This window comes from Danio rerio, chromosome 17 (genome assembly GCF_052040795.2).
Source record: "Danio rerio strain M-AB ecotype USA chromosome 17, GRCz13ab, whole genome shotgun sequence".
Taxonomy (NCBI): domain Eukaryota; kingdom Metazoa; phylum Chordata; class Actinopteri; order Cypriniformes; family Danionidae; genus Danio; species Danio rerio.
The window spans coordinates 54260013-54287162 of record NC_141037.1 but is presented as its reverse complement, the minus strand read 5'-3'; the positions used below and the strand labels follow the sequence as shown (position 1 = coordinate 54287162).

Sequence of the window (27150 nt, the reverse complement as noted above, 5' to 3'; positions counted from 1 at the left end):
CAACTCAATGAGGGTACAAAAATAGTATGTGTTGATACAATCTACACAAATTATCAACTTAAATTTTACCTGATAAAGTAGTTTACAGCATGAGGAAATAGATGCTGTTGCTGAATAGCTTGCAATATTTTAATGTTCAATCCAACGAGAGCACCTGATAGATCATGAGCTCCCCCTATTGGCTTGATTTAAAATTCTTTTTCTCGGTTTGTAAAAAATGGCATGGCTTGTAATGGGGGCAGACACGATAGCACAACACACACTGTTTACCATTTTTGCATGTTGTATATACATGAATGTTGGGTAAAAAGTAATATAGTACAATTTTAATCTTCCTTATCTCTTTTAAAAAAAAAGTAAATAATGCAAATTACAATGAAATAACAGCACATTTATATTCACATTGCTTCCTTAAAAAGTAACTAACACATTTAGTTAAATTTTATTTTTTTAAGTGACTACAGATTGTAATATATTACTTTTTTCCCCAACACTGAATTGTTTATAAATGCTGCTGAAAATAAAAATTTTCAGTGAATAAAAAGTTATTTATTTAATTTTACACAGGTCTGACTATTTATGTAAACTTAAAATAAAAATGTATCATTATTTAGACACATTATATATAACGTCTAATAACTAATCTTTTTTTGGTTACAGTACATGCTATTTTATTTTCGGCTTAGTCCTTTTATTCATCAGGGCTCGCCACAGCGGAAAAAAAACGCCAACTTATCCAGCATATGTTTTAACGCAGCGGATGCCCTTCCAGCTGCAATCCATCACTGGGAAACACCCATACACTCTCACATTCACACACATACACTACGGCCAATTTAGCTTACCCAATTCACCTGTGCATTTTAGATGGCAATTAGAAGCCATTTTTCTTCTAAATAAACATTCATTTAATATGGACAGTTTATACATTTTATAGGAATTTTGTCGTCACAAAAATTGTGGTGCAGTTGTGGGCTAGTCTACAGCTTATCGATCACTCTGCACATTTTGGGCCAGAACAAATCAGGACAGTATGAGGGTTACTTAAAGCATAAAACATGTTTCATTAATTAACAACCAACACTTTAAAATCAAATGCTGGAACAGTTGGCGGTTCATTCCGCAGTGGTGACCCCTGAAACAAGGGACTAAGCCGAAGGAAAATAAACAAATGAATGAATTTATAAAACAAGCTCTTGATTTCACAAGACTAAGCGACAGGATCGACTTACAGAATTAAAGGTTTCTCATTATTGGACTTAGAAATGCTGCTGCATTTTACAGCTCTGCTTAATTGAGCTGTAAAACTTTGGCTTTTTTGAGTGTATTACATTTTTTCTCAGTTGAAGGTTGTTTGTTCTGATATTTGTTTTTAATGAGTTCTACTAATGAGAAATCCCCTCCGTTCTTGTAATCTTGTAATTAGCTTGTTACAATTTCTTTGGAGTTCACAAGATGTTCACAATGTCATGTCCTTAAAATTCTAATTTACAAAGGCTGGTGTGAATTTCACCTTCTCTCTGTGTGGATCTGAATGTTTCCAATTTCATTAAGAAAGAAGAGAAAAAAAAAACAAAGACAAAACTAAAAGAGGCGAATCAGTGCATTGTGTAGCTCAATCTTTTATTTAGTGTTAACAATCTTATTAAGATGTTTTCAACAAGTTTTTTTTTCAATTAATATCAGGTAGTTAAATTAATCCTGTCAATGTTAAAACTGCACTCTTAACCTAAATAGCTGACTATACTAGAAATTTGTGCGTAAACATCTTGCCTTAACCATGTATGTTTCAACACAAGGGGAAACTCAACAGCCCTACACTTAAAAACAAACAAACCAATTCTGTACAATTTACGGTAACTTACTGCTAATTTTGGTTGCCAGTAACACTGTAAATTTACAAGCACATTTACATTTATAATTACAACCAATTGCAACTAACTAAACCACAATCGCCAATAAGTTACTATACATTTTACAATACTGTTTTTAACATAGAACTCAAGTTTCTATGTACACTGTATACAAAAATCCATTTATTTCTGGCAGCTGGGGTTTAAAAAAAAAAAACCCATAAAATAAGGCTGCTAAATTACAGAAATTTACCGTAAAATAATGGACAGTAAAGTACAGAAATTTCCTTGAATTTAAATTTGGCAAATTTCTGGAGTTCAACCTCTAATTTAACAGTTGTTATTTAACTTTTTTTTTTCAGCAACTGGTTTAGAATTAAAGATATTTTTTGTGTGTGTGTGTGTGTGTGTGTGTACTTCATGTTAATTCAATGGATTTCCATGCAGATTTCTAGTAAAGTCAGCTATTTACATGTACAATGGGGGGAAATAAGTGTTCAACACGCCACCATTTTTCTATAAAACATATTTCTAAAGGTGCTGTTGACTTAAAATGTTCACCAGATGTTATTAACAACCAAATGCATACATATATGCAAAGAAAACAATCTTAATTAGTTTACAAATTAAGTTATGCATAATAAAATGAAATGACGCAGTGAAAAAGTATTGAACACATGAAGAAAGGGAGGTGTAGAACGACAGTGAAAGCCCAGACAGCAGCTGAAATCTCTCAGTAGTTCTTCAGCAACCCTCTGCCCTTTGTCAGTGTAAATTAATATCAGCTGCTTCAGTCAAACATTTACATTAGCAGGATGATGAAGAGAAAACCAGAGTGGACATTTCAGCGACACAATGATCCAAAACAAAGCCAAGGAAACTCTCAAAGGCTTTCAGAGAAAGAAAATCAAGCTGTAGAATGGCCCAGCCAATCACCTGACTTGAATCCAATTGAAAATACCAAATAAAGATCAGATTTGATAGACGAAACCCACAGAACCATCAAGATTTTTACACTCTGAAGTCTGTGAATGATCATATGAGAGGCATCTTTAAGCTGCCATCACCAAAATACATTTGAATACATAGTATTAAATACATTTCAGTAGTTCAGTACTTTCTCCTTGTGTTATTTAATTGTTTTTGCACATAATTACTTGTTTTGTTACATCTTATTGCTTGTATTGTTTAGGTTTTTACAAAAATTTGTTTTAATTGACCCTTCGCTAAGCCACGCCCAAAAACCGCCACCCACCAATCGTGGCTTAGCAACTGTAGCAATGCGCATGGGCTCTGTCAATCTTTCGAGTGAGTGCATATGGATTGTACAAATGTGATACCCGTTATCCTTAAAGTTTGGACGGGATGGTGGAATTTTTTCCCTTTTCAAAACCTAAAATCCAAGAGAAGAAATGCCAGCGTGGATCAAGCTGTTTGAGGGGCGCTAAAGGAGCGGAGCTAAGTTGGTTTTGTTTTGATATTCCTGACACATTCAGTGATAGACAGACAATAACTCACACCTCTTTCCCCAAACAGATCTAAACTGTGCTTCCTACAAAAACGCAAAGCAGGTTCTGTTTCACAGCTGTCTTGTTGCTTTTTTTCGCTCGATATTGTGAGTAATGCTTCGTTTAAGCCTTCGCCATAACGTTAGTAACTTAGTCATACTAATAGCGAATATTTCATAATGACAAGAGTTATTGATCCGGAAAATACGAATCTGCGAATCTCTTGCTAACTTTACAGAACTTTATATTTCCATCTTTTTCAAGCTACGAATATTTAAAATGACAAATCAACAGAATAAAACCGAGATATGATCACTGAGCAGCTGCGATCATTATACTTTATATAGGTAAGTAATAGGCAATAGGTAACTTACTTTACATTGTTATGGGTCAATGATGCTAATATTCGGCACAAATCCATCTGTTTCCCTTTCTGGCTGTTCTATCTATGAATGAACTATGTAAAAGTGACATGCATGTTTCCGCGTTGGTTAGTAACGCTATATTTCATTGCACAACAATTAATCTATCAGGCTTTTTGGCTAAAAATAGAGAAATCACGGTTTCATTTGTTATAAATAGATTATTTTTAAATTTCACCTCTCCTGCTGAGCATGAGCTTACCTGTTAAATGGTCGGCGTATGAGGCTAAGCTAGCTTCAATTTTGATTGATTTATTCTCTAATCCAGTGGCTCTCAAACTTTTTTTATCAAGTACCACCTCAGAAAAAAAAGGTCTCTCCAGGTACCACCAAAATGAGCAGTATTGAAATACAGTAGCGTAGTAGGCCAAGTAAAGCAGCTACAACTCTGCACAGTTAAAAAACGTGGAAGATTACCTCAGAAATATAGGCTATATGTCATATAGCATATTGTGGCATATTATAGACATAATTTTTGATAAATTTTGAAATGTGTGTAGCATGTAAATGACACATTTCATTCCTCCGCGTACCACTAGAAGGAAGCCTGCGTACCACTAGTGGTACACGTACCACAGTTTGAGAACCACTGCTCTAATCGGTTGCCTGTTATAGCATGAATATACCCCTGTAATGCATACTGCAGTCCTTTTTTGTCTGGCTTTCTCGTATATCTCACCTGTTCGCCAAAAATTACATAATATCCCTGGCAATGTCTGAAACCGGTGCACACACATTGAAAAAGCCGTGCCAGGCACGAAGGCTTGACAGGCGTAGCAACAGTAACTAAGAAGGGCGGGGCTTAGCGAAGGGTCCATTGCATATCAACAGCTCCTTTAGAAATATTTTCCCCCCAAAAAAATATTAAATAATGACATGTTGAATACTTTTTTTCCTGGCAAGAGTACACAAATCAGTTTCACATCACAATCTTGCAAGTGTTTTCTCTGGGATTGTCTCTAAAGCCTGGTTTATACTTCTGCGTCAAGTGACCGACGTGACCCACGGCGCAAGCAAGCTCTGTTGGTCTGTCTTAACACTTCCGAAATGCTAGTTGGCATTGAGGTGTAAATGTTCCTCTTTGTCGAGTTTCTTCGCTGCTTTTTTGCTTTTCCTGAACACTTCCAGGATGTACAAGTGGCTCAAACTCGCTCATTTTAAGCAGGAACCGGCAGGAACCGGCGGACGTGCAACAACTTTAACTATGAGGTAACAACTTTAACTTTGAGGTAAACACAAAACAAAACTTTCCATCCGGAGCTCCTTCACAGCATTCCACACTTGTAAACAATCGCTCCATCAGGCTCGCACCATTCATGTGGCTCTCGGTCCCGCACAGACTCATCAGCGATACCAAGCCGACCAATCACAGAGCTTGGGCTACACGTCGTTGCGACGTGTAGTTACATTTTTTGAGAGGTGCACATCAACGACGCTGACGGCAACGGCGAAGGGCTATGCTTCAGCGCCGTAGCATACGCCGGCGTTTGACGCAGAAGTATAAATCAGCCTTAAGGATGTCCAGTTTAAAAAAACACATGTGAAAGTTAACATTCGCTGGCTAGAAAATTGTGACTTTAAAGTTTGTGACTCTCACTATCAATATATTTCATGAACACTAGCCGAGGCATTATAGATGGTCTCTATTCACTAGCCTCGGTCAGGTGAATGTGTTAAATGTGGTCTTGTTATGTAGTGGTATGCCCTCTGCTCCACGGAACTCAGCCGCAATGTCATCAAAAGTGCGTCCCTTGGTCTCAGGAAGACGAAACATGGTGTAGGTGAAGGCGAGCAGGGCCATGCACATGAAGAGGAGGTATACGTAGGCGCCACAGATTTTCTGCAAACAAAGTAGCTGTTTTAGTACATGATTGTCCAACATATTGTTTTTCATTGCTTTTTTGTGATAACATTTCTAAAAAACAAACTTAAATGTTCAACACGGACATTGTCACAAAAGAAAACAATCAACCAACTGAAATTCTATATACCCCTAATCAGCCTCCCCTGGTGAAAAGTGAAAAGTAAAAAGAAAATGAAAATGGAGGCATAACGGTGGCGCAGTGGGTAGCACGATCGCCAAGCGCAATCACTTCAGTTTTCTCTTTGTTTAACTGAAGAACGTTTTGGCACATCCAACCGTTAATTTCGTCAACGCATTGGCAGAGGGTGTCAACGGGGCTGTAGTCATTAGGCAGTAAGGCTAGGTAGATCTAAGGCCCTGTTTACACTAATGCGTTTTCATTTGAAAACGCATAAGTTTTGCTACGGTTACGCCATCCGTCCACACTACGCCGGAGTTTTCGAGCTCCGAAAACGGAGCGTTTTAAAAATGCTGGATTAGCCGTTTTCATTCTAAAACGTTGCTGCTCCGTCTCAGTGTGGATGGGGAAAAACGGAAACATCTGAAAACGGAGGCGGGGCTGCAGACATTCGCCTATTTGATTGGGGCTTTTCATCAATATTAGGTAGCCTAACACACAAAGTTCAGTCCTGCATCCTCTCCTTGTAAGTTCAGACTTCGCAAGTTTGATCAAGGCTGCAGTCTCTTCTTCTCAGTATGATATGGAAAACAGACTACCGAGGACACGGGTAAATCTTAAAAGGTAACAGTGTACTTCATAACTTCATTCACATCACCCTGGCTACGTTGTTTCACTTTCTCAACAATAAAATGAAAACATGATTTAAGGAACTGCCTATTTTCATTTTAATATTAGCAACTTAACAAACAGCAGAAATGTTGAGGCGCCGTGCTGCATATATGAGCGTCATCTTCACTGTGTGGATATTTATAACAAAACGGAGCCTATAACAACTGCCTCCTTTCAATTTCAGTGAAAATACGAAACATACCCTCTCTTTTGCTGAATATCAGTTTTAATCATCAATAATGGCCATATAAGTAAAACATACAATAAGTTTATACATTATAGGAAATAAAGGCAAGTGATCAGTCAATATACAGAATGTAGGCTACGTGGCTACAATAATCATTAACTTATCTTTGCGCATAGCCAAAACACGTTGCCTGAGAACAAGTAATAGATTCCAATGACCAAAGTCAGGGAATATGTCGTTAGACAAAGACAACAAGATGAAAGAAAGATCACGTTTAATAAATATAGTGATATTAGATCCAGCGGGAGATGCTTGATGAGCAGTCCAACGAGCAAAGCTCTCATCTGGGTAGATAGGCTGCAGCATTTGCCCGAAGGTGTGTGTGGTCACGTGATGTGCGTTGTCAGCGTTTTGGTGTGGACGGAGAGCTGTTCAGAAACGCTTGGTAAACCGCTAGTGTGGACGAAGATCGTTTTCATTCTAAAATGCCGTTTTAAAACTAAAAAGCACTAGTTCTTTCTCATTATTTGAGAACTATACTATGACACCTGCAGAAAACACACTCTCATCTCTCTGACACTTTCTCCAGAGACTTTATTACAATCACTCAATATCTCTAAATATACATTGTGCATTTATGAAGTGTGCTTCACACAGCTGAGTTGGCTTGACAAACCACCTGTAGAAACACTCTTCTCTCTATTAAAAAAGAAATAAGTTAAAAATCCTCCATCTAACCCCACACACACGGTTCATTTGCATAATTACCACTTTTTGTGTGAATTGCCTCTTCTTGTTGAATCACCGTATGCCTCCTCAAATGTAAGTCGCTTTGGACAAAAGCATCTGCTAAATTAAATGTAAATTATTGCGAACTTGTTTATACAAAAAGCTTCACGTACCAGCAGAGGTGGAAAGAGGAGTGCCAGTACAAACTTCCCTCCCCAGTTCAGCATACTTGTGAAGGCCATAGCAATTGGACGAGCTGATTGGTCAAAAAGCTCAGCAGCTATGAACCAAGAGATTGGCCCAGGTCCCACTTCATAAGCTGAGATCAGGAAGAAAACCACTAGCACCTGAATATTACGGATGAATGGAACTATAGTCTGATGAAAGAGAAGAGAGATGTGATAGAGAAGTCAAATTGATAGATTTTAATTTATTTTTTGAAAACAATTAAGATTTTTAATCTCACCAATATGGAATATGTGATGGTCATGAGCAGGTTGCAAATTGCTAGTGATAGAAATCCAGCAAGCAACAACTTCCTGCGTCCTGCTCTCTCCACCAGGAAGAACTTTAAGAGGAAATAAGAGGAAAAAAAAAAGATTCAAATGTTTTTCTTCGTACATCATAAGTGATTCATTTAAATTCATTATTTTAAAGTTTGTAATGTGTAATTCTGTGCTTATAAATATGAATATTTCTGTGGCTTCCTGTCAACCCTCCATTCACTTTATATCATTCATTCATTCAATCATTTCAAAGCTGGGATGGCCAACTATATTATCTAATTTGAATGAACTAATTTTAAAACTACTGACGGGAAATGAATGTGAAATCTCTGACAAAAACAAAACAAAGAAAAAAAAAAACATTCAGCAATACCATTAATTAGCATAGAAGTTTCACATCACACAAAGGAATACTCACGGCTACTATAGTGAATGCCACATTAACGGCCCCCACCCCTAGTGTTAGATATGTGGCTTCATCAAAATTGGACTGGGCAAACATTTTTGTGGAATAATTTATAATCTGGAAGAGAAGTAAATAACATTATTAGGTCAAATTCTGCATGGTAGAATGTAAACCAGGTTCAGACTACACAATACGTTGACTGTTTGACTGTCATTATGGCACGGTACAGTTGAAGTCAGAATTATTAGCCCCCCGTTGTTTTTTGTTTTTTTCTTTTTCAAATATTTCCCAAATGAAATTTTCACAGTATGTCCGATAATATTATAAAGTCTTATTTGTTTTATTTTGGCTAGAACAAAAACAGTTTTTAATTTTATAAAAAACATTTTAAGGTCAAAATTATTAGCCCCCTGCATACGCAGCGTTGATACATGAGGCCCCTGGTGGTCTGAAACGTCTGCTATTTACAGATGATGGAGTTCACTGTGCTCTTTGCGATCTTCAATGCTGCAGAAATTAGCCTTGTATAGATGTGTGTGCCTTTCTAAATCCAGTCCAATCAAGATGTAGAAACATCTCAAGAATGAGCAGTGAAAACCTGGGGCCTCATTTATCAACGCTGCGTATGCACAAAAACTTTGTGTACGCCAGGTTTCACGCTCAGAATCGCTCACGTTTGGATTTACTAACGATGAACTGAATGTGGGAATGTGCGCAGCTCCACGGCAGCTTTATAACTGGCGTACACACATTTTTTGTGTGTTTCTGTTTTATTTCCATTGGCGACTCCTAGAGGCAGTTGTGTTAAATTGCACTCTACAAAGTGTCTGAGCCTTGCAATGGCAGCTGTATGAGACGGGTTCGTCTAGTAGGTATATAAGGTTTCCATACCATACAGTTGACCAGCCAAACATTAAAGCACAATTTGCAGCGGTCGCCTGTTTTCCCAATGTAATGGGAACGATCTACTGCACGCACATTGCTATAAAGACACTATCTGAAGATGAATTTGCATGCGTGAATCAGAAACATTTCCATTCAATAAATGTGCAAATAAAATATGATGCACAAACTTATTAATGATTCCTACTGGTCTTTCTCATGATAAATAGTTGGCAAAATCTGATATGTAGCGGGGGAAAAAAGAAGAAAGAGTTCATCAGACGCTGGATTCGAACAGAGTTCATGCTTGAACGTGTCAAAAAAATGTTACCATTCGTTTTACGAGCTGCGCCACTGAGACTGTTAAGAGTACTACAACATTTACAACTATAAATCACACTATTTCTTTATTAAATCCACAAAGTGCGATGTTCAGACTCAACTGTGTTAACCGCATCAGCTAAACTCTCCCCACTCTATTTTTTCTTTTGTTGTTAATTCCGGAGGACAAATTTGCATATAACACAGTTTTCTCCGGTCTACCTCCAAAAGCAGCACCTTAAATTGACATTCTGTTCAAAGTTTCTCTTCTTGCTTGCTTTTGCCGTTGCTTTTTCGTTTGGTTTTGCCAAAGTAGAGTCATTAGCATATTCATACGGGGGAGGAGGCAGGGAGGGGTTTTGTGCTCGTGCATGTTGCGCTCAGATTCACGTTCATTCTGATGTACAAAAGAATATGCGTGGGATTCGGCGTACGCAATGTTTCATACATCTGAATTTTTTTCTGCGTACGCACATTTACAGCTTTGTGCGTACGCAATGTTTTAGTATGATTTCCACGCAAGTCTTCAGATGCACTTGAGCTCAATTTCGAATGTTTGGTGACGATTAAAGGCTGAAATTATATTATATTATATTATATTATATTATATTATATTATATTTTTATTTTTGTTTTGAATACATTTGCAAAGATTTCAAACTAATTTCTTCAAGTTGTCATTATGAGAATGAAAACACGGGTATGGGAACACTAACCGCATTGAATCCAGATAACTGACTGCCCAGGTTTATGATAAGCACTAGTATTATTGGCTGCCTGTAGCGTCGCTTTCTGAGGAATTCCCTCACGGTCACCCCTGTTTCACTGTGCGCTGCTTCCTCTCTCATCTCCTCCATTTCCTTCATCACCATCTCTGGATTTCCTCGAAGTCTCCTCAGGGCTGGCAACAGAAAGAAAGGATGATGGTGGATTCAAATTCTCTTTGTACTGGTTTACTTCTTGCCTAAGCTGCAGACCGGGTGCAGATGCAAGCTAAGCTTCATGCAATGCTTTTAATGCACACACTTAACCCCCCTCACCCCCTCCCCCCACTCCCTCTCAGTGACCTCACTAGCTCCATTGAGTGTATTGTGTCTGAGATTGCATGTCTGAGATTGCATGCCTTAGATTGCAAATACAAGTCTGCAGTCAGATACTTTTGTCTAAGTCAGTCATAGTGTTATTGCCATAGAATTGTTCAGCCAAAATCAACATACATATCAACAGTTTGGTGGTACATAATTCAAATTAATTGCACATTTTTTAAAGAACTCAAAACAAATAAATAAAATTGTTCTTAACATTTTACATTACTGAAGGATCAAAGTTCATGTTAGCATTAACTGAAAAATATCTGAATTGTTTAGATGCAAAAGCCGCTAAATGCCATTTCCAGCAATGGGGCAAGTCTGGATCCAAGATGAAGGGCTATGATATCGGAGGAGGTACAGAACCTGGAGGAGTAAGGAAGAAGGGCAAGGGCAGTGGAGTTAGCATCCCAGTGAGCATGGACCAAGTGGGACCTACCCAAGAGGAAGATCACATGGGGAGATCTGTGGAGATTGGAAGCTTTCCAAATCCCATTCATGCTAAGATTGGCGTATGACACACTCCCAACTCCACCAAATTTGCACAAGCGGGGCTTAGGAGAGGACCCATTGTGCAACTTTTGTGGGGAGAGGGGTACCATGGCACACATCCTTTGAGGGTGTAAAATAGCCCAAGGTAGAGACAGGTGGCACCAAGACAAGATGCTCATGACACTCGCTAACACCCTAGAGCAAGAGAGATGCAGGAAACACCAACCACACGGGAGAGCAATACCATCAATCAAGTTTGTAAGAGCGGGTCAAAATCCACCAACCACAGTAACAACAAGAACTAGTCTGCTGCAAAAGGCCCAATCATAGGAAATGAAGGTAGACCTGAGGAAAAGATTACAATTCCCTCCGGTTGTCAAGACAACCCTGAGGCCAGATGCAGTATTGTGGTCTGAAGAGGGAAAGAAGATCATTCTCATCGAACTTACAGTCCCATGGGAAGAGAGTTGTGAGTAAGCTTTTAAGAGATAGGACCTCTTGCATGACTGCAAGGAGAAAGGTTGGCAGGCATGGCTCTTCTCAGTGAGGTCGGCTGTAGAGGATTCCCTGCCCAGTCAGTATGAAGAATGCTTACAGCCATTGGGGTCATGGGGAGGGAGAGAAAGCTAACAGTTCGCAGGATGGGGGAGGCAGCAGAGAGAGCTTCTTGCTTGTTTGGAAGCAAGAGAGAGGAGCTTAGCTGGAAGCCAGGGGGAATTGATGGGCAGTGATTTGGCCACCACTGCTGACCCACCAATGTTGAGAGTGTTGCGGTTTAGCCTTGAAACACCCAATGATCGGTGGATACCGCCTGATGACATCAACTCTTCCTGGCCAAGGCTACATTCACCAAAGGTGAATGAAGGAGAAGCATCTTGGGATGTAGTTGTAATTACTCTACATTTTTGGGCAAGTAATGCTACTTGTACTTGAGTATGATTTTTCATTACGCTTTCCAACACTGGAAATCACGCTATCAAACTTTTGCCAGCAAATACTGATTGCTGCCTGATACATTGGTGCATTTCTTCCAAACATTGAACATTCTGTCATCAACTCACCTGCCTCTGCTTCTTCTTCTTTGCCTCTGTTGATGAAGAGGTAGCGTGGGCTCTCAGGGCAAAAAGGAAGAGTCAAATACTGGAGCGTTGCAGGAATAAGGGACAGAGACAACATCAGGGACCAATATTTCTCTGTACCTAATACCGTTTCCAAACCCACAACCTGAGGAATATACAAAACAACCCTTCAGGTTTGTGTTGATTGTTTAGCTCAGGTATTTGATATTAACTATTAAAGGTGCCATAGAATGAAAATCTGGATACGCCAACCTGATTTCACCAAGAAGGACATGTTTCTAAATTAACTTCTATGTTCCATCTACATCTTCCAATCAGCCAATCAGAATTAAGGGATAATTTACTGTTTATATTAGGCTTAGGCTTATGGTTAGATTTGTGCACTACGTGATTGTTATCCAACTATTATTCTCCTTTGATTTTGGGGATAATATCCCAGTTATTGTTGGGTTTAAGGGTAGGGAATTGGTATGGATTACATAACAAAAATTATGTTCCAGGATCAACATACAGTAGATGTTAATCCAGGATCGCATCGTACTTGGCAACCATATAAGGCAACACCTTTTAAGTGTTTATTTTAAGGTATAACATATATTATGTCTTTGGAGAGTCCTTGTAAACCATACATAAGTACGGGTGTGTTTGTGTATCAGTCAGGGCCGGCGCGTCCATAGAGGCGACCTAGGCGGCAGTATAGAGAGGGCGGCATCCGCGACACCTCCCTTACCAACTGCGTCCTCAGTTATGTCCGCGACACCTCCCTCTCCACCCCTCATCCTCAAATATATTCGCGCATAGACGACAGAATAGAGAGGGCGGCGTCAGCGACACCTCCATCAGCACCTGCGTTTCCTCAGATATATCCGTGCATAGGGCGGCAAAATTTAGGTCTGCGACACCCGCGCTTCCTCAGTCATATCCGCGCATAGGGCGGCAGAGTAGAGAGTGCAGTGTCCGCGACACCTCCCTCCCTCAGCACCCGCGCGTCCTCAGTTATATCCGCACATAGTGCGCTGGAAAAGAGGTCCGCGACACCTCACTTCATTTTCATAACCGGTCACTCTCGTTTTCACATTGGGGTTGAGGGCGGCGTGATCGTCCTCTGCCTAGAGCGGCAGTTCAGCTTGCTCCGGCCCTGGCATCAGTGTGTGCATCAGGCCGCAGAACATGAGAGCAGGGCTCAGTGATATTCATGATGACCATTACAAATATAGCCAAAAACAAACTTTTCATTCCAGTAGTAATTCATGAGTAAATGAGGAACTATTTCTGGCCTAAGCCATAAAGCTGTTACAAAATGTAGAGATCAGAGAACAATTTAACATAAAGAATCAATGCACTCTATGGCACCTTCAATGGTGAATCTGAAAATGTAACGGGAGCAGTTGTTTCTCACCATGCCCAGCAGGATGCCCGAGGCAAAGAAGACCTGGTTTAGAGTTGCAAAAGCACCGCGGAGGTTTGTTGGTGAAACTCCCTGGATGTACAGCGGGTTCAGGCTCATCACCAGGCCACAGAACAAACCAAAGATCAGCCGACCCACTATAAGCACTTCAAATGACGCTGTGGCTTCACTCATGAACATCAGAGAGGCACCCGCCACAGATAAGGCATTCGCTATCAGAATTGCATTTCGTCTGAAAGGAAATGTATTTTTAGGTTATTTCTAAATAGCACTCCCTTACTGTACCCCTTCGGGTGGACCACTTTAATAAAAATGTGCTACTTTCAAGATCAATATTCTGGTTATTCATCTTTGATCTTTCTAATATCATATTTGAAAAACTTCAATTATATTTAAAATGTGCTCTTTAGAATGTCAATGGTTATTGTCAATGGCAAGAAGATATTAAGCAGATAGTCTACTTATACTCAAATAGACCATCAAAATAAAGTGTTCAATTCAATTCAAAGCTTCACAAGGTCAGTGTAACTGCTATCAACTGTAGCAGTGTTACACTGACCCTGTGAAGCTTTGAATTGAATTGAACACTTTATTTTGATGGTCTATTCTATTTTGATGGAGTATTAGTTGGCTGTCTGCTTAATATCTGCTGATACTGCTCTTTCAACAGACATTTAATTGACTATAAGAAATTTTGCAAGTACATGTCAACTTACACTAACCCTAACCCCAACCGCAACCTAACAGTCTACTTATAATCTATTGAGAATTAGTTGGCATGTAGTTGCAATGTAACTTAAATTCAACAAACGAACTATCAAAATAATGTGTGACCAATTGGATTGTATTCATCCATTAATTAATTAATTAATTCATTCATTCATTACTTTTTTAATATTGCAAAAATGTTATATTGCAAATAAAAAAAAAATTAATGGAAAGATTATGGCTAAAGATAACAATAAATGCATTATAAATTGTAAAATATAACAACTGATATTAATATTGGAGGGCTGCAACACCAATACTAAATTAATAACTGATCATTAATAACTACAAATACACACATAAAGCCACTTTTCTTTAAATGCACATTTCTACTTAATTGCTATGTTTTAATTAACCCTCTACTGCATGGTGTTGCCATATGGCAACCTGATATTTATGTTCATTTCCCTGCCACTGTTTCTTTAAGATCAACATTGAATAATGTGCTTTGGTTAGGTCACATGACATGCAATGTTTTTCAATAGCACGATTTCTGACAGACTGGCGTTTATTGTGAGTGGTTACTGAATGCAAATGTAAACGTCAATAAAAACAAAGGATCATCATCAAATTTTGTCAGATCCACAAAAAAAACTGAAACATCACCTTCAGTATGTTATGATGACATATTCACAACTCAAAAACGTTTTATCAAATTAGTTTTTAGTAAATGGATCAAATTTATGTGTTGCCAAATGGGGATGAGGATGAGATGGGTTTCAGTGACTATGAGAATGATGCAGACTGGACATTTGTTAAGTGATGGAGAAATAAGTTTGAAGGTTCAAGTAAGAGATTCAAGTAAGTTAGCTCAGAGGCAGGTAAGACAGATGTAGTATAGTATATAGTAAAATGTATAAACATTGTTAGCTAGTAGCTACATTATCCTGATGCATCTGGACATATTAGACTTGTTATTTGTTTGTTATAATATTTGCTCTAGAAAATATTACTATCTACTGTATGTTGTATACATGATAAAACCACAATATTATGTTTGTTTTTAATAATATTTTGCAAAAACGACTAGAATAAATGAAAGCTGTGGAAATATCAGTTGTTGGAAAGTTTGTACAGTGTAAGGTGTCATTTATAAGTTCTGTGTTAAAGCTTCAAGTTAAGCCATTTTAAGAAAAGAAAAACAGTCAAATATATATATATATATATATATATATATATATATATATATATATATATATATATATATATATATATATATATATATAGAGAGAGAGAGAGAGAGAGAGAGAGAGAGAGAGAGAGAGAGAGATAGATAGATAGATAGATAGATAGATAGATAGATAGATAGATAGATAGATAGATAGAATTCATGCAGTAGGGGTAAATTAAATTAAATAATGGAATTTGTGAAACATGCATTTCTCACCTTCCAAAAGTATCAGCGAGACCTTTGACCCCCAGTGAACCAAGCAGTGCTCCAAAATCCTTAATACTAACAGAGAGGGACCACAGGAACGTCAGACTGTGGTCTGGAATTGACTGATTGTGTCTGGATCTCCATGTCGTGTTGAAAAACTCTTCAATCACCTTAATTTAAAATGTCAAATATATATTAATCATATATAGCATACCTTATTCACATGTTTCCTGATAATGAATGTATGAAAAAAGTAAAATCGTTGAGTGGTTCTTGTTTCGCCAAAACCGTTCTGCTAAATTTAGCTATTTTAATGAGCCTGAGTAATGATTAAATGAGTCTCAGTCTGAATATTTTCATTCCAGACGCTACTTAATCCAATCAACAAACAAACAGCATACGTAATGCTAATGCGGACAAAAACTCAGAGCAGCCTGTAATTTTAATACTTGACTCTGAAAGTTCATTTCACCTGCTTGAAAGACATGACTAATATCTTGAGACGAGTCCCAATGTTTTCCTAATGAAAACTCGACCCGAGGGATCTGGACTATATCCACACACAGACGATAAATCAACACAAGCTAGACATCATAGCTACCTGTGCGCAAACACGAAGCGTTCCAAATCCAACGCTGGCTGAAGAGAAATATTCTGTGACTCGGTAAAGTTTATTCAGTGTTTTACGAGGGCTCTGAGAACTTTGTATGTAAACTGAGAAACCATGCTAAACAGCGGCTGGCCCCCCAAAGTCAACTCTACTCACTCGGGCAGGGGGGTTAATATTGCCTGTTTGGTATCCGATCTGGAGAGACCCGAGCACCGCCGCCACGATGGAGGTCAGCAGAGGAAGGGTCAGTTGATTCTGGGTGCAAAGATGAGTTGCGGTTAATTGACTTAATAGAACATCATAAAAGGCATGCTGGGTAATAGAATGACCACAAAACCAATGAGCATGATTACATCCCTGCTAAAAAATTCAGCTTAAACCAGCCTAGGCTGGTTGGCTGGTTTTAGCTGATCGACCATGCTGGTTTTAGAGGGGTTTTGGCCATTTCCAGGGTGGTTTCCAGCCATTTCCAGCCTGGTCTTAGCTGGTCAGGCTGGGAAATGACCAACTAAATCCAGCTAAAACCAGCTTGACCAGCCTGGTTTAAGCAGGATAGAGCTGGTTTTGGCTGGGCTCCCAGCCTGGCTAGGCTGGTCAAGCTGGTTTTAGCTGGTCATCTCCCAGCCTGACCAGCTAAGACCAGGCTGGAAACCAGCCTGGAAATGGGCAAAACCCCTCTAAAACCAGCCTGGTCGACCAGCTTAAACCAACCAACCAGCCTAGGCTGGTTTAAGCTGTTTTTTTCAGTAGGCATGGACACCAATAATCTGATTTTAATATGATTAAGACAATACCATGATTAAGAGCCTACCATGTAAACAGAGATTTTTAATGACCGCTTTTTTTCTTCCTGGTTTTATTATTGAGACAAACCATGTGTAAAATTGCCACTACAGATTGTTTACGTTTGGTGTGAGGAATAATTTCAGAACTCGTGATAGTGGAAGTGTAACGAGTGGAAGATGTCAAACTCCAGGGGCGTTTTCCTTTAGGGTTTGGTGCGTCTTCATTGTTCAGTCTGACTTTATGACAGCTGAGATCTTACAGTGTGACATGGGAGCCATGCTCGTGCAGTCTAAGGCTCCGATTACACTAGTGCGTTTTAGTTTTAAAACAGCGTCTTAGATCAAAAACGATCCGCGTCCACACTAGCGTTTCACGTAGCGTTTCTGAACATATCTCCGTCCACACTACGCCACCAGAAACGTATATCACGTGACCATTGGCGCACTCTGGGCATGCGCGTTCAAGTATAAACAGGAAGCATGTGTCTTGCTCTGCATTTGGTTATTGTTTGTCAACAAACACTGGTTGAACAGTGAACGCGATGGCAAAGAAAGCAAGAGAGGTATTTTTGTGGACAGACGACGAGGTCGAGTTGTTACTAAACGTAACAAATGAATAACTGCACAATGGTGCCCAAGACAGACAATTGTGCAAACAACGCTCCTATTTCTGTGTCCATGTTGTTGTTTACAGTGAAGGCTGGTCTGCTGTCTCCCAGTAGCGTTAAAGCCATGTGGCTTGACGAATAAGGGAAGGATACGCAATGACACAAAAGCCCCAATCATGTAGCGAATCTCAGCAGCCATGCCTCCGTTGTCTCAGATATCTCCGTTTTCCCCCATCCACACTGAGACCGAGCAGCAGCGTTTCAGAATGAAAACGGCCTCTCCAGCATTTCCAAAACGCTCCGTTTTCGGCGCTGGACATCTCCGGCGTAGTGTGGACAGATGGCGTAACCGTGGCAAAACTTATGTGCTTTCAAACTAAAACGCATTAGTATAAACGGGGCCTAACATGCTACAGTCATTCAGGTTTATAAAAAATCTTGGCCTTAAGACAATACTATGATTAAGAGCCTACATGTAAAAAACGATTTTTGATGACCATAATCTGACTAAAGTCATAATCAAATCGAACAGAAATCAGATTGAGACATGTGGTGTATGCATTTTTTACTTGCATTATTGAAGTGCTGTACAGACAGGTAGACACAATAATCAAACTATTCAATTCAATTCAGCTTTATTTGTATAGCGCTTTTACAATGTAGATTGTGTCAAAGCAGCTTTACATAAATGGTCATAGTAACTGGAACAGTGTGGTTCAGTAACTGGGACAGTGTGGTCCAGGTTTTAGTGTTTAAGTTCAGTTCAGTTTAGCTCAGTTCAGTGTGATTTAATCATTACTGAGAGTTCAAACACTGAAGAGCCAATTCATCGATGCATAGCTCTACCAATCCTGAACCATGCGAGGCAGTGGCGACAGCGGAGAGGGAAAAAAAACTTCACCTGATGGGAGTGAAGAAAAAAAACCTTGAGAGAACCAGACTCTAAACTATTACTGTCATGTAGGACTTTTCACCTTATTTTGTTACAGGATATTTCATACACACACGGCTGTTTGACACTATTCTCTGCACCTACCGAGCCAGTAAAGGACCACAGACACCCGCCAAGGTTTTTTTTTTTGGCATTTGATGTAAGGTATCAAGCTCCATTTATACAACACACTTCCGAAAGTCCTTACTTTATACTTGCATCCAATAAAGCACTTCTTACACTGTGAGATTTTATCCACGATTTTGTCATCTAAGACCAATTTTGGCAATCCTAAAAGATTCCTGAAATCCTAGGCCAAAATCGGTGATCTTTGATAGTGGGTTTGACGTGTTCACTGACAGCCCGTTGCGATCAGATCTTTCCTCTGATGAAGTTCTGGCAGTGTCAGAAGATTTTGTTTTTGCTTGCCTTATCGAAGTGCAGGGCAGACATGTTGACACTATAATCAAACTATTACTGTCATCTTGGACTTTTCGCCAGATTTTGTGACAGCATATTTGAGAAATGTACATTTACATTTAGTCATTTAGCCGACGCTTTTATCCAAAGCGACTTACAAATGAGGACAAGGAAGCAATTTACACAACTATAAGAGCAACAATGAATGTGCTGTAGGAACGTTTCAGGTGTGTAAAGTCTAAGAAGTATAGCATTAGTAATGTATATATATATATATATATATATATATATATATATATATATATATATATATATATATATATATATATATATACTTTTTTTTTTGTAGTTAGAGGAGGAGTCAGAGAGGGAGTTACATATTAGTAAGGAAAAAGGAGACTAAATAGTTGAGCTTTTAGTCGCTTTTTGAAAACAGCAAGTGACTCTGCCATTCTGATGCAGTTAGGGAGTTCATTCCACCAACTGGGCAGATTGAGCGTGAGCGTTCGGGAAAGCGTTTTCTTCCCTCTTTGGGATGGAACCACGAGGCGACGTTCATTCACAGAACGCATGTTTCTGGAGGGTCTATAAATCTGCAGAAGTGAGAGCAGATAAGAAGGAGCAAAGCCAGAAATTGCTTTGTAAGCAAACATCAGAGCTTTGAATTTGATGCGAGCAGCAACTGGCAGCCAGTGCAAACGGATGAGCAGCGGAGTGACATGTGCTCTTTTAGGTTTATTAAAGACCACTCATGCTGCTGCATTCTGAAGCATCTGAAGAGGTTTGATAGAGTTTATGTATATAGTGTATAGAGTTTAATGTATATAGGGGTACGGGGTACGTTTTCAGAATGAGCCTGGGTTGGCCATTGTCACCGTGCTCGCTCAAAGTTGGTCGACTCAACTAACAATTTTGTATTCTGAAACTGTTCTTTTAACACCCCCATTCTCTTATATAACATGTTCTTAGAACAACAAAACATTCAGTTTATAATGTGATTTTTTGGTTCTAATAACATTACCCAAAAGATTTTTATTACGTTTCAGTCTCATGTAATCATGTTATAAGAATCTTCCATCCACATTATGTGATTGTTTTAGGAAATGTTTTTCTACATCATCTGAACATCATTCATGTTGTTCTGAGTACATTTTTATATCAGCATTACAAACATGCTCCAAAAATCTTTATAAATAACATTGTGCTAACATTTACTTTTAGGAAATGTGCATATTTAAATTTCATTCATTCATTCATCCATTCATTCATTTTCTTTTCGGCTTAGTCTCTATATTAATCTGGGGTCGCCACCGCGGAATGAACCGCCAACTTATCCAGCACATGTTTTACACAGCAGATGCCCTTCCAGTGGCAACCCATCACTGGGAAACCCAAACACACTCATTCGCACACATACATACACTGTGGACAGTTTAGCCTACCTAATTCACCTGTACCGCATGTCTTTGGACTGTAGGGGAAACTAGAGCACCTGGAGGAAACCCAATCAAAGGCAGAGAGAACATGCAAACTCCACACAGAAACGCCAACTGACCCAGCCGAGGCTTGAATCAGCGACCTTCTTGCTGTTAAGCGACATCACTACCTACTGCCCCAATGCGTCGACCTATTTAAATTTCAGTAGATTATAATTCAACCATGGCGTTATTGAACTGAACCTAATCATTTTTGAAATGAGTAGTGTACACCTACACCAGAATTTCACCCCTTGTCTGCTGCCTGCTTGTGATGAAATTTTAATCTAACTCTTATTATTTGCCCGTTAAGAATGTTGGCTTGTGTAAAGAGTTCTATTTTAACACATCCCACATAGCTAAATATTTTTGCCCACACAATCAGCTTTTGCTTGGCCCACATGCCACAGTGAATTACGGTACATGACTGGACCAAGTCTGGTTTCCAGACAAGGGCCAAACATAGACCATATCTGGGCCAAGTTTCAGCCAAGTTATAAACCCATAACTGAGCCTGAACTGGGCCAAGTATGTTGGTGTGTCACAACTGCAATTAAATTGATAAACCATTCGCTTAGGCACACTATGGGTGTGCCTTTTCCTGATTGGTATACTTTTTTCCCTTTATTTATTAATAATAAAAATGTATTTTAAGTGGGCGAGGCAGTGGCGCAGTAGGTAGTGCTGTCGCCTCACAGCAAGGTCGCTGGGTCGCTGGTTTAAACCTTGGCTCAGTTGGAGTTTCTGTGTGGAGTTTGCATGTTCTCCCTGCGTTCGCGTGGGTTTCCTCCGGGTGCTCTGGTTTCCCCCACAGTCCAAAGACATGTGGTACAGGTGAATTGGGTAGGCTAAATTGCTGTAGTGTATGAGTGTGTGTGTGAATGTGTGTGTGAATGTTTCCCAGGGTGGGTCGCGGCTGGAAGGGCATCCGCTGCGTAAAAACTTGCTGGATAAGTTGGCGGTTCGTTCCGCTGTGGCGACCCCGGATTAATAAAGGGACAAAGCCGACAAGAAAATGAATGAATGAATGAATGTATTTTAAATGTGGGTCAAGACAGGACAAACTTAGATGGTCCACATATCAATTATTAACATCTGGGCCAAATACTACAATTTACATCTGGCCCAAATATTGTGTGCAGCCTTAAGGACGGTGCCACCTCTGCCAAACCAGGGCCGTAAGCCAGTGCCGGATGAATGTCTGCTGTGCTAGATTTATGCCAAATCTGGGCCAGAGTTCTATGCTACCTGGGATTATATACAGTGAATCTGAATGTAATGCATTAAACGACTCAAGAAGCTGAAATTCCCAGTATAAACGCAGAAATATTAATGTCTTTTAAAACGTACTCCAGTAATCTTTGTTCTGTTTCATTTTTAAAAGTGCAACATGAGCATTGACAGCTTGTTGGAGGGAGCCTGTACAATCTCAAACTACTCAGATGTTCAATATGTATTTAATGAAGTGCAGAGTTCGTTCTAAGACAAACTCCAGTGTTTTTGTACTCATAACAATACTGACAAGTTTTCTTCAATAACAAAAACTGACATCTCGCTTAACGTGCCAACATCTCTGCTCAGAAACGGCGGACAGCGGCTCAAAAATCTCCTAGCTGTTCTCCTAGCTGGCACCTCTCGCGTGTCTTGAAATCCTCCATGACACCTCACTGCTCACTATCTGACTTTTATTATTTGGCTGTTTATGCTTGTAAAGCAGCATTGACACAATTTAGGAGCTTATAAATGTGGAGTCACACACACACAGAAAGGTCTGTGTTTCTGATTCCTGCATTTAACTGAAGTTGTTAACATCATGACTAAATACAGATATGTTTGAGAATGTGAAAACCATGCAAACTTCTTCGGTTTTGGTTTGTTTAGATGTCTTTGGTCAATGTTGCAATTTTACTGAACCAAAACAGAATTTGTTTGGAAGAATTTTTTCAGCTCTCCTTCTCTGCTTCAAATGAAACGTGTATGAAACTGAGCAGATGCAGCACATTCATTCATTCATTTTCTTGTCGGCTTAGTCCCTTTATTAATCCGGGGTCACCACAGCGGAATGAACCGCCAACTTATCCAGCAAGTTTTTACGCAGCAGATGCCCTCCCAGCCGCAACCCATCTCTGGGAAACATCCACACACACACTCATACACTACGGACAATTTAGCCTACCCAATTCACCTGTACTGCATGTCTTTGGACTGTGGGGGAAAACGGAGCACCCGGAGGAAATCCACGCGAAGGCAGGGAGAACATGCAAACTCCACACGGAAACGTCAACTGAGCTGAGGTTCCAACAAGCAACCCAGCGACCTTCTTGCTGTGAGGCGACAGCACTACCTACTGCGCCACTGCCTCGCCCAGATGCAGCACATTTTGTTTCAATCAAACCCAACCTGTGAAGTGTGCGCATGCCCTTCTACTGTAATGGTGTGGCTGCAGCACAGTTTAAGTACCCACATATTTTGTGAAGTATGTACACAACAACAACAACAATAAGAGTAAATAAATAAATATCACAAATGATAAAATATCAAATCAGGAATGACAGAGCTATTGATAATCACTAACCTCCTTATAAGCCATTGGACTTGATGAATTTCACCACCTAAAATCAAAGGTAAGATAAAAAATAAATAATAAATGGTTGCTCTTGAGGTTTGGGATAATGTTGAAATATAATGGAAAGCTTGGTGTGTACAAAATACTGTAAAACTGCTCAGTTTGTTCATCGTATATTTATCATCATATACAGTTGAAGTCAGAATTATTAAGCCTCTTTTGATTTGTTTTTCTATTTAAAATATTTCCCAAATGATGTTAAACAGAGCAAGAGAATTTTCACAGTATGTCTGATAATATTTTTTTCTTCTGGAGAAAGTCTTATTTGTTTTATTTCGGCTAGAATAAAAGCAGTTTTAAATTTTTTAAAATCTATTTTAAGGTCAAAATTATTAGCCCCTTTAAGCTATATATTTTTTCGATAGTCTACAGAACAAACCATCATTATACAATAACTTGCCTAATTACCCTAACATGCCTGGTTAAATTAATTAACCTAGTTAAGCCTTTAAATGTCACTTTAAGCTGTATAGAAGTGTCTTGTAAAATATCTGGTAAAATATGATTGACTGTCATTATGGTAAAGATGAAGTAAATCAGTTATTAGAAATGAGTTATCAAAACTATTATGTTTAGAAATGTGTTGAAATAAATCTGCTCTCCATTACACAGAAATTGGGGAAAAAAATAAACAGAGGGCGAATGATTCAGGGGGGCCAATAATTCTGACTTCAACTGTATGTCACATGCCTGGCACAAATTCATTATAGTTCACATTTAAAACATCTAGGGGTCTAAAGGTTTCTAAAAGTGACCAGACAGCAGAATTCATTTATGTATTGATCACTGTGGTTCATGTGATCATTAAACATGGTTTAGATAAGTTAAATACAGTATGTTTTCTTAGAGCTGCACACATTTTCCTGTCAAGTTAGTTTTTTATACAGTAGATCTCAACTTTTGTGTGGGAAGTGGCATACTCACATTTCAGCCCCTGTTTTGTGTACAACACATTTATAAATGAGACCTTAGACCTCTATGAGTTTCTTTCACAAGCCCAAAACATTGTGGGATTCCATTGATCTGTATAGTTGTACTGAAAAGTCAAATGGAGACCATCAACTTTTTGGCTCCTAATATTCTTCAAAATATCTTTATTTGTGCTTAAAAAGAAACTCTTAAAGATAAATCTTAAAGATAACACTTTAGGTTTAGGTCACAATTTATTCTATTATTCTAGGTTTTTATTGGGGTGTAGATTAAAATCATATTTAGAACTAAACAGTTATAATTGCAACAATAAGTAGGTAATAAGGCAGAAGTTGCATGTTTTATAACTTAATAGCATGCATTGTGACAAACTAAAGTGACTTAGGCCCCGTTTACACTAGTGCGTTTTAGTTTTAAAACGGCGTTGTAGAATGAAAACGATCCGCGTCCACACTCGCGTTTTACCCAGCGTTTCTGAACAGCTCTCCGTCCACACCAAAACGCTGAAAACGCACATCACGTGACCACACACACACTTTCGGGCAAGCGCTCCAGCATTTCTACCCAGATGAAAGCTCTGCTTGTCGGACTGCTCATCAAGCATCTCCTGCTGGATCTAATATTACTATATTTGCTAAATGTGATATTTCATTCATGTTGTCTTTATCTAACGACATATTCCCTGACTTTGGTCATTGGAATCTATTAAGTTACTTGTTCACGGGTAACATGTTTTGGTTAAGCGCAAAGATAAGTTAATGATTAATCCAAGTACATTGACTGAACGCTTGCCTTTATTTCCAACAATGTATAAACTTATTGTATGTTATACTTTTATAATTATCGATTATTAAAACTGATATTCAGCAAAAGAGAGGGTGTGTTTCGTATTTTCACTGAAATTGAAAGGATGCAGTTGTTATCGGCTCCGTTTTGTTATAAATATTCACACAGTGAAGATGACGCTCATATATGCAGCACGACGCCTCAACATTTCTGCTGTCTGTTAAGTTGCTAATATTAAAAAGAAAATAGGCAGTTCCTTAAATCATGTTTACATTTTATTGTTGAGAAAGTGAAACAACGTAGCCAAGGTGATGTGAATGAAGTTATGAAGTACACTGTTCCCTTTGAAGATTTACCCGTGTCCTCGGTATGTTTTCCATATCAAACTGAGAAGGGGGAGACTGCAGCCTTGATCAAACTTGCGAAGTCTTGACTTACAAGAAGAGGATGCGAGACTGAACTGTGTGTGTTAGGCTACTTAATATTGAGGAAAAGCCCCAATCAGAGAGGCGAACGTTTGCAGCCCCGCCTCCGTTTTCAGATGTCTCCGTCTTTCCCCATCCACACTGAGACGGAGCAGCAGCGTTTTAGAATGAAAACGGCTAATCCAGCATTTTCAAAAAGCTCCGTTTTCGGCGCTCGAGAACTCCGGCGTAGTGTGGACGGATGGCGTAACCGTAGCAAAACTTATGTGTTTTCAAACTAAAACGCACTAGTGTAAACGGGGCCTTAAACTAAACTCAAACAAGCAATCATATAATCAATAGAGAAGATGCAGATTAAAACAAGCATGCTGTCATGATGTGAATAATCTGGATATACTACAGTACATTCGCCATGTTGCCAGTGTCATGTGACCTACCAGTGTCAGTTTCAGTGCTTTGCTGACATTTCCTCCCTTGCGACCTCATGAGGTAGCAAAACCTCCATTAAATACACACATCGGATTTTTTTAAGATGTCATTTTGTATCTTTAATTTAATGTATGACGATTTCCTTTATTTTAATATTTGAATAGTATAATTTAATACATTTATTTTTTTAGTTTGCTCGTTCATTCAATTATTTAATATTATATTTTTCTTTGAATTTAAATATTACTTTTCTGATTAAAAAAATAAATTAATAAAAAATTGGTTAACCACGCAGTTGCTGATCCCCACTAAATTTAACCATGAAAAAAAGAATAATAATAAAATAAAAATTTGAGATCTTGATTTCTTTCTTGATTTTTTGCAAAAGAAACAAAGTTTAATCAGGTTTGGAAAAATTGAGTTTAAAAAAAATGATGACCAATGTTTTTTGCTAAAGTTCATATGCACCAGTCATGTGCATATGAAGACTAACCGTGTAGAATCAGCCAGAAAGACTATTAAATTCTTTATAAAAGTACAATCAATCTGCATTAAGTGTGTCTTGTAGAAAATATACTCCAATAATTAGCTTTATTTATTTTTTTAAGTATAACAGGAGCATTGAAAGCATGCTGGAGGGACTCTGTACCATCTATTTAAAAATTTAATATATATTTTATGAAGTGCCTATAGTTATTTTGAAATTCATGACAATACTGAACAGTTCTGTTCAAAAACAAAGCGACATCTCACTTACCGTGCCTAACCGTCCGCAGTGTTTGCCAACAGCTCTGCTCAGAAATGGTTGACAGCGGCTCAAAAATGTCCTCACTGTTCTCTGGCACCTCTTGTGTATGCCTTGACGTCCTCCATAAAATGACACCTCACTGTTCACTTGCACCATCGGCCACCGGAGTTCTGTAGAATGGCATCCATCTATCCCAAAATGTGTCTCTGAAGCCCCCCACACCCAACCCAACCCCACGGCTGGTCGTTTTCCTCCCCCTTCCACCTCCGACGGGCCATCCCTCACACACGCACTTGCATCTCTGGGACCCCTGAAGTCACACCGGCCTGGTGAATTTGAGCTGGGTCTGATGGAATTGCAGCGATGCTTGTGGAGCTCTGGGCCTTATATCAGGCCAGTGTAAGGAAAATTTCCTTTAGAAGACTTTGGATTTAATGATTTGTCAGCTTTATATTACATTCAAAGTGACCGTTTAATTGGACACACAGTAAACCTGAATACTTGACTTGGCATTGAAGCTCAATAAAAATATATATAGAACAAGAAAAATATTTAAAAAATATACAAGACCTAAATATTCTGACATTAGTTATTTAAAACATATTTGTCTCTTCTCTTATAAAATATTTTATTTATATATATATTTTTATTTTATCTATATTTATAATTTATAATTTAATTTACAGGTATTTATATG

The 27150-nt window shown here is 38.8% G+C and overlaps 1 protein-coding gene across 2 annotated transcripts; it reads right to left on the bottom strand.

Annotated features, from left to right (window-relative positions):
- Positions 1–1602: 1602 nt before the first annotated feature.
- On the bottom strand, positions 1603–26655 carry slc2a1c (solute carrier family 2 member 1c). 2 transcript variants are annotated; one of them, XR_015513889.1, is made up of 12 exons: positions 26463–26655; positions 23085–23121; positions 16447–16545; positions 15690–15850; positions 13526–13766; positions 12109–12271; positions 10184–10368; positions 8278–8382; positions 7820–7921; positions 7527–7730; positions 4374–5623; positions 1603–4042 (listed from the first exon to the last, which is right to left on the bottom strand). XR_015513889.1 is itself a non-coding variant. In XM_087291158.1 (11 exons), exons 2-11 carry the CDS (start codon positions 23097–23099, stop codon positions 5444–5446), a joined length of 1455 nt encoding a protein of 484 aa, XP_087147284.1. In that variant the 5' UTR covers positions 23100–23121; positions 26463–26655; the 3' UTR covers positions 1603–5443. The 2 variants fall into 2 exon arrangements, 1 of the variants encoding a protein (XP_087147284.1); XM_087291158.1 differs by having other exon boundaries at positions 1603–5623.
- Positions 26656–27150: the final 495 nt, after the last annotated feature.